This window comes from Neoarius graeffei, chromosome 13 (assembly GCF_027579695.1).
Source record: "Neoarius graeffei isolate fNeoGra1 chromosome 13, fNeoGra1.pri, whole genome shotgun sequence".
In the NCBI taxonomy this organism is placed as follows: Eukaryota; Metazoa; Chordata; class Actinopteri; order Siluriformes; family Ariidae; genus Neoarius; species Neoarius graeffei.
The window spans coordinates 59,873,209-59,881,214 of NC_083581.1; the positions used below are offsets into that span (position 1 = coordinate 59,873,209).

Here is an 8,006-nt window from a genome sequence, read left to right on the forward strand (position 1 = left end):
ATACTTTGACATTCAATACAATGTTGCTTTAAATTTTGATTTTTAAAGAAAATGAATATGTTCTTAATCCTGAGTATCTGTTGTTATTTTGTGAATTCTTACCTTTATAACTTCATTGTAACTTAAGGTACAAAATACTTAAGTTGTCTCCTGGTAGTGTGCATGAGGTAAGGGTTCGGGCTAGAAAACTAATAGTATACCTAGAAGGGTAATTGCAGTATACTTCAAAACTAAAAAGTGGACTAGATGTATATAACCAGTAACTCATAGTATATTTCCAATATGTTATAAAGTATACTTTTATAAACTAAAAAGTGGATTAGAAGTGTGTAACGAGTAAACCAATAGTATACTGTATTTCCAGTATACTACAAAGTATACTGTAGTAAATTAAAAAGTGGACTAGAAGTATAAAACAAGTAAACTCATAGTATATTTCCAGTATACTATGAAGTATGTAAGAGTGGACTACAAGTATAGAACTAGTAAACTATTCGTATATAAGTTTACTTGTGGTATACTTGCAGTGCAAAATGAAAAATACTAGTTGTTTACTCAAAGTTTACTTCTCTTAGACTTAAAGTATACTTTTTATAAACTAAAAATGAGCCAATTTAGTCCCAAGAAGTATTAGATTAGTTTACTTACAAGTATAATGTAAGTACATTGATATCAGTGTACTTGGTACACAAAAGTATACTTAAGGAAATATACTTTAACTTTACTGAAGTATACTTGATAAAATGAACTTGAAGTATACTTCTTTTTGATAAGGGTTTATCTTTAGATTCCTGACTCACTCTGATAACTATTTACATTTCCTTAGCTTTGCTGTAGTTAATGAATAATTCACCATAGTTATATTATGCTTGAAGATGAATAGCTGAATAATTTAAGGGTTATGCATTGTAAGAGTTTAATTGTGATCTGGCTCCCTGAGTGCTTTGCTCTCAAGTGTTTTCTTCAACCCTATTCTGCCTGTTTAACTTTTTAAATAAAATAACTTTGAACTTGCTACCTTGGTCCTTGATTCTAAGTACCTGCCTCCATTTTTCAGTTACGTCTATCGACACACTGAGTTACTTTCTTAGATCTGCTTAGAACTTGCGTCAATCTAAGTCTCAGCTTCTGCTCTTGATGCTGTCATAGCTACTGTCTAAACCCATGGGGTTTTTTCCTCCCTTGTATCAGCCTGATTCTGTCTCAGATTCCTTTTTCAAACTCCACATCAGTCACTGGTTAGATTCTCCATGCCAATGTTATGGTGCCACCTGGTGTTCGACACAGCACATATTTACACACTACATGTTAATATTAAACTCTGTGTTCTGTTTCCTCACTCCAGCTCCAAATTTGCCCTGACCACTCATCCACACACATCACACATCACATTATCTCTAGCCGCTTTATCCTTCTACAGGGTCGCAGGCAAGCTGGAGCCTATCCCAGCTGACTACGGGCGAAAGGCGGGGTACACCCTGGACAAGTCGCCAGGTCATCACAGGGCTGACACATATGGCCCTTTTCCACTACCCTTTTTCAGCTCACTTCAGCTCGCTTCAGCTCACTTCAGCCCGACACGGCTCGCGTTTCGACTACCAAAAACCAGCACGACTCAGCTCGTTTCAGCCCTGCTTAGCCCCTAAAACTCGCACCGTTTTGGAGTGGGGCTGAAGCGAGCCAAACCGTGCCGACTGAGGTTGGGGGCGTGAGCAGACACTCCCCTGTGCACTGATTGGTGAGGAGGAGTGTCCTCACATGCCCACACACGCCCCGCGAGCGCGCTGGGATCTGTAAACACCGCAAACCCGGAAGGAGAATAATTATGAATTACGAGAATTTCTGAAGCCTTATGCGCCTCGCCTCATCTATACGCTCTTGCCAGTATCTGTCCGCGTTGTCGGTGACAACAAGCCACAGCACCAAGACCAGCAACACTAACGACTCCATGTCCTCCATGTTTATTGTTTACTATCCGGGTCGTGAGACTACCGCTTAAAAGCTCACTGAATCAGTGACATACAGAGCATCGTGGACGAGTTCGCGGAGCGCAAGGCTCGTCGTATGCCCTTCAAATAATGCGCGCAGTAGGCTATTGATGTTTTATTATGAGCCATGTACAGTATGTCGCCGAATGTTTTTTTGTTTCTGAGTTACATGTTCGTTTGAAGGACTTGATGTACTAAATAACATAGTTGCACCCGGTAGTGTTGAAATTGGTAAACACCGCAGTTGCGGACATTTTGTAGCCTAAAATGATGTTATGATAAGCTTTAATAAAGGGTCCGGTCATTTGCCCCGCCCCCGGCCCGGCTCTGACTTGTTCCGCCACCGTCACTGATGTCACTGTTTGCGCTGCTTAACGACATCACATGACGTCCACCCACTTTCGCTAACTCCACCCAATGTGTCCACCCACTTCCAGCCAGCACGGTTCAGCGCGGTTGTAGTCGAAATGCAACTCCAACAGCCCCGCTCAGCCCGACTCAGCTCGACTCGGCACGGCACGGCTCAGCCGCGTTTGTAGTGGAAAAGCGGCAATAGACACAGACAACCATTCACACTCACATTCACACCTACGGTCAATTTAGAGTCACCAGTTAACCTAATCTGCATGTCTTTGGACTGTGGGGGAAACCGGAGCACCCGGAGGAAACCCACGCGGACACGGGGAGAACATGCAAACTCCGCACAGAAAGGCCCTCGCCGGCCCCGGGGCTCGAACCCAGGACCTTCCTGCTGTGAGGCGACAGCGCTAACCACTACACCACCGTGCCGCCCCCCCCCACCATCCAATTAGCTACAATTTGCACCCATTCCTTATGACTAATGTTCTGTATCTTTATCTATCTATTTGTATGGCTTTACATGTTGAGAAGTCTTGCTCATGCTAGTTCTACCATTATAAGTCATTTGACCAGCTTCCTTTGTTCAAAGTTTCCCCCAGTGGTTTGTATACATGGTGTTTTCTCATTGTGAGTTAAGTGTGTCCATTTGAATTAGAATTATTGATTAAATTATTAAACGATTCTTGACTGATTCATCAATAAATTTACACAGTGTATTTCAAATACTAGTTTTAATGTGTAAATCAATATCACTGAATGTGCATGCTTATCTACTCTATCTGTTCGAATAAGCAATGTTAACACAATGGTAAAATTCTTGTTATTCACAGTTATGTCCCGATCGATATAAAAAACAAAATTTGTACGCAAAATTACATAAGATCTTACATGAGCTTTTAAAACACCCAGTGCCAACTTTATTAAAAACCTCCTTACATCCTGTATTTAAATCACACATATGTAATGGGAATGGAAGTGTGAAACAAATAATAATAATAATAATAATAATAATAATAATCATTATTATTATATGACGAAGAGAGCATTCACAGATGAAAGTATGCACTCCTTATAGAAAAGTTTCCCACTACAGTACAAAGGCATCATGTCTACGAAAAGCCCATCACGTTTGCAAGATCCTCTATTTTTTCACAACCAACCCTGCTTTAACCCTATTGACAACAGAAACAAACTCAAATATCAAAAACAAGTCTTATTTCACTCTCTGTGGCTGTGCCCTTATAATCTGCACTTGCCTGACACAGAACTCTGGGTGCAGGCAGCATGACCATGCAGCATCCCTGAGCAGAAACAATGCTCTTGTACTCACCCGGGTACTTGAAACTCGACCCATGTAGGAGTTTTGCATGACGTTGCTCATTTAGAATGGCAGTAGTACTCAGCAAAATAGTGAGGACTGGTTTATCTACGCAGCCATGAGTGTCTCATAGTGCAATTAGATTATAACCAGAAAAAGCACCACCTCCTCCACTGATGTGGGTTCCACCTCTCATGGTTGATGTCACAGAAATAAACATCTTTTTGAGCTTACTGCAGCACAAGTATGTTCTGCTGAGCACAGCAAATACATCCTGACCTGAATAATTCAAGAGGCTTTTTGCCCTTAAAAGCCTTTCACAATTGAGATTGTAGGACAAGATTGAATACTAGCAGCCTTTTTTTTTTTTGCTTGCTCTGCTATTTATGTATAAAACTCAAATATAAAATCGCATGATTTGGGCAAATGAAAGCAAGTCTGAATGATATACTGGAACCCAGTCCCTCTGTGGTATGTGTCGAGCTTTGTGCATCACTCGCCCCCCTATGTAATGTTTTACTGCAGTAGATGGTAAACTATTAGGGTTTTCAGTGTGTCACTGTGAGTTCACAGAGTTCACACAGGATATATTTGGCTGTAATCTTCCAGAGGCACCATTACACAGGAAACGAGTTTAACCAGATAATATTCTGCACATATGCGTGCTTTATAGTTATTAACAAAAGCCATGATTGATGCTTAATCCAGCATAGGACTGCTTTGTTACTATTTCCAGCAGTACACAGTGTTCCCTTAAGTATAAGTCACATGGTTTGTTTCCTGCCTATCAATAATTCTGTCTACTGAAGGTACACAAAAGGGTGAAAACACGAGTTCATGTACATCATGTGAAAGCCACTGACCAACACCACACACAGCATTAAAATGAAACGCGTGTGTGCACTTCATTGAAATGTCAACATTAATAAAAAGATTACGTTCCCTGTATTAAAATGTCATCTCTTGTGTTGTATTTCAAAATAACTAAAGACATGACTTGAAAACAGGCAGATGTATTATTTAGCACAGAGCCTTCACCATAGCTCAGCTTTCCTAAATATAAAACTTTATAACCAGCCTTGCGTTATTCTCTCCACTTTTCCATGCTCATTAGAAAGCAGGTTTAACCTCTCTTGTGAACCTCTTGTGAAATTATTACAACATTTTGACTTTGCGGAGATGTTTTATGTATGTAAAGATCATCTTCACTGATGGGAGTTGCTACTTCATTCTACTTGACTTAACTATGTACATGATCAGGGATATTCTAGAAAGGAATTCTTTATATCTTCCCATATCCAATTTCTACATGAATAACTGGAAAAAAAATAGACAATGTATGTCTGATATACTGTAATGTCTGATATGGTTTGTTAGAAGCACATGAAGGATTAAAAAAAAATAACAGTACCTGTAAAACTGGAGCTGTCTTTTTGGACTCCCATATCGAGCACTGCAACAAAGAAGAAGTTTTGTTTTAATTTAATTTTAGGTAATTGAACTTAGTTTAATTTTAGTTTTCAGATTTTCATCATTTTAGCTATCAATTGTGATAAGAAGCATTGAACGATCATTTTCAGTGCATGTATCTAGCTATTACAAACAGCCTTTGACATCACTTGGTGTGAACTGCAGAATAATGAAATTCATAATGTTAATTATAGATTAAGTAAAATAATAAATGATGCAAAAGTTTTAATGAGTATCGAGGGTGAAGAAGAAAGAAAGAAACAATCACACACGACTTTGAGTCACAGTCTGGAGCTTATCCCAAGAACAGTGGGTGCAAAGCCAGAGAATTCACCCCAGGTGGGACACCAGTCCATCACAGGGCATATCTCTCTCTCTCTCTCTCTCTCTCACACACACACACCCTAAGGGCAGTATGGCGGTGTAGTGGTTAGCATTGTCACCTCACAGCAAGAAGGTTCTGGGTTTGAGCCCAGCAGCCGACGGGGGCCTTTCTGTGTGGAGTTTGTATGTTCTCCCCATGTCTGCATGGGTTTCCTCCAGGTGCTCCGGTTTCCCCCACAGTCCAAAGACAAGCAGTTAGGTTAACATGGGGCAGCCTTGGGCTGAAGTGCCCTTGAGCAAGGCACCTAACCCTCAACTGCTCTCCGGGTGCTGTAGCATGGCTGCCCACTGCTCTGGGTACAGTATGTGTGTTTGCTCAATGCTCACTTGTGTGTGTGTGTGTGTGTGTGTGTGTGTGTGTGTGTGTGTGTGTGTGTGTGTGTGTGTGCTTTTGTTCACTGCTTCAGATGGATTAAATGCAGAGAGGAATTTCACTGTGCTTAAGTGCGCATGTGACAAATACAGGCTTCTTCTCTTCTTCTTCTTCTTCTTCTTCAATTTAAAATAGCCAATCCACCTAACAGAATGTTTTTGGGCAGTGGGAGGAAACCAGATAGCATCTGCACAGACATTAACCAGGACTAACAGTAGCTCAGGATTAAACTGGGGACCCTGAATCTGCCAGATGGCAATGCTACCCACTGCACCACTGCTGTGTGATTTACAATGCGAATAATTTTTTTTCTTTCATTCCAATATGATGCTTGGATTATGATCACTATGCGTTTTTACTTACGTGTAGACCATAGCCGGGGAGCCAGTGTGTTTTGTAGAGAGACGAGCAGGAGAGTCTGAATTGGCTTCAGGATACATGGAGCTGTGAAGAAGGACGGACCAGCCACTTGGTCCTTCTCACACTCTCAGTATCTACATTTAGTAGAAAAAAGTAGATATGAAAAAAAACCTAAATATTACGTCAGTAGAACTGCGTCTGGCTGTACTTTGTTCTGTTGCATATAATCCAGTGTTTTGCAAACATAGGTAAGTGGTACAGTGTCCAGGTATATTGACAACTGTCCAAGTATATTTTGTCCCATAAAAAAAAAGAAAGAGAATTCAGTTCTGAGAAATTAAGACACCTTAATTGTAATTTGACTGTGGCATGAATACAGTTTGGGGTTGAGGGACAGGGTTGGTAAAATGCTTAAACTTTATTTACACTATGGGTCTGAATACTAGCTAATAACTTAAAATTTTCTAGAAGTCTACAAAGTTCTGGATTAGTAGTTCTGTGTAAATTGATAGTACAGGTAAAGTTGCATCAATATTAGCATGTGCTCATTTTCAACACACTTTGAAGCAATGGGGGGGGGGGCACATGACATTATCCAATTGTCACCAACAAAGAGGGCATTTTACTGGAGTAGTAAGTTGCTTATAATGTAGCGTGATAAAACAGTCGTGTTTGGTCCAAGTCCACCTCATTCAAGAAAATGTCAAGACCAAGACCACAGCCAGTAGAGTCCGAGTCAAGACAGAGTATGACTGGGGCAAGAACAAGACAAAACTAACACCATACATGGCAGAGTCCATGTCAAGACCAAGACATGTTAATTTGCTGTTTGTACTATCTTCCTAACCTGACATGAAATTTCTCTTGAATTAAAAAAAAGAAAAAGAAAAAAAATTCTATTTTGGTATTTTAATTTTGTCAAAAATAAACACATAGGACATGTTAAACACAGCCCATTCTTCTAACAAGCGTTGTAGTGTCTTTTATATGACTGCTACATGAAACTATTTTTTTTTTCAGAAATACAACAGGAGCAGTACGCACATGTAATTATTTGTAAATCAAAGCACATTTCCTTTTTTTAAGGACACAGCAGGTACATTATATAAAACTTTTTTATATTTATTTATCTTTGGCTCATACAATGATCTGAGACCAAATACAGCTGTGCATTATGAATACTTGAGCTATATTATTTTCAACATAAGACATAAGAAGATAAAGTATTGTAAAATATAGTCACTTGACATTTATAGGTGCTATATAATGCCACATGCAGAGACAGACATTTACATTTTGCACTGTAACTGGAACATTACAAAATACTTGTTCATGGAAAAGATGTTATGGTCATGGGTGGTGTCGGGAAAAAATATTCAGGTCGAGACCAAGACAAGGCTGAGTAAATTTCACCCGATTTTATGACAAGACCAAGACCATTGATTTGTGGTCTCAAGACCAAGACTGGTCTTGAGTACCACAACACTATAAAACAGTAAGATGGATTGATTTATCGAACTGTGTCGAGTTTCCCAAAAGCATTGTAGCACAAAGCTCATTGTTAAATAGTAGAGCGCGCAGCACAATGAATTAACTCTCTCTCCTAGTTAAGATGCTCTTAGCATTAAGAGGCTTTTGGGAAACCCACCACTAATTTGTTGACAAAATGGTTGCTATTTTCCCTCAGTAGTTTCTATTAATTGAGCAGACAACACATCCAGCTCAGGTTACTTGGAGTAATGTGTGTTAATCT

At 39.7% G+C, this 8,006-nt stretch overlaps 1 protein-coding gene across 1 annotated transcript in view; it reads right to left on the reverse strand.

Moving 5' to 3' along the window:
* The window catches only part of kcnab2b (potassium voltage-gated channel subfamily A regulatory beta subunit 2b), a 102,832-nt gene extending 99,103 nt beyond the window's left edge, over nt 1-3,729 (reverse strand). Inside the window, exon 1 of the mRNA XM_060938224.1 lies at nt 3,679-3,729. Within this exon, the coding sequence (XP_060794207.1) occupies nt 3,679-3,729 (51 nt within the window). The remainder of the gene's footprint in view (nt 1-3,678) is intronic.
* Nucleotides 3,730-8,006: the final 4,277 nt, after the last annotated feature.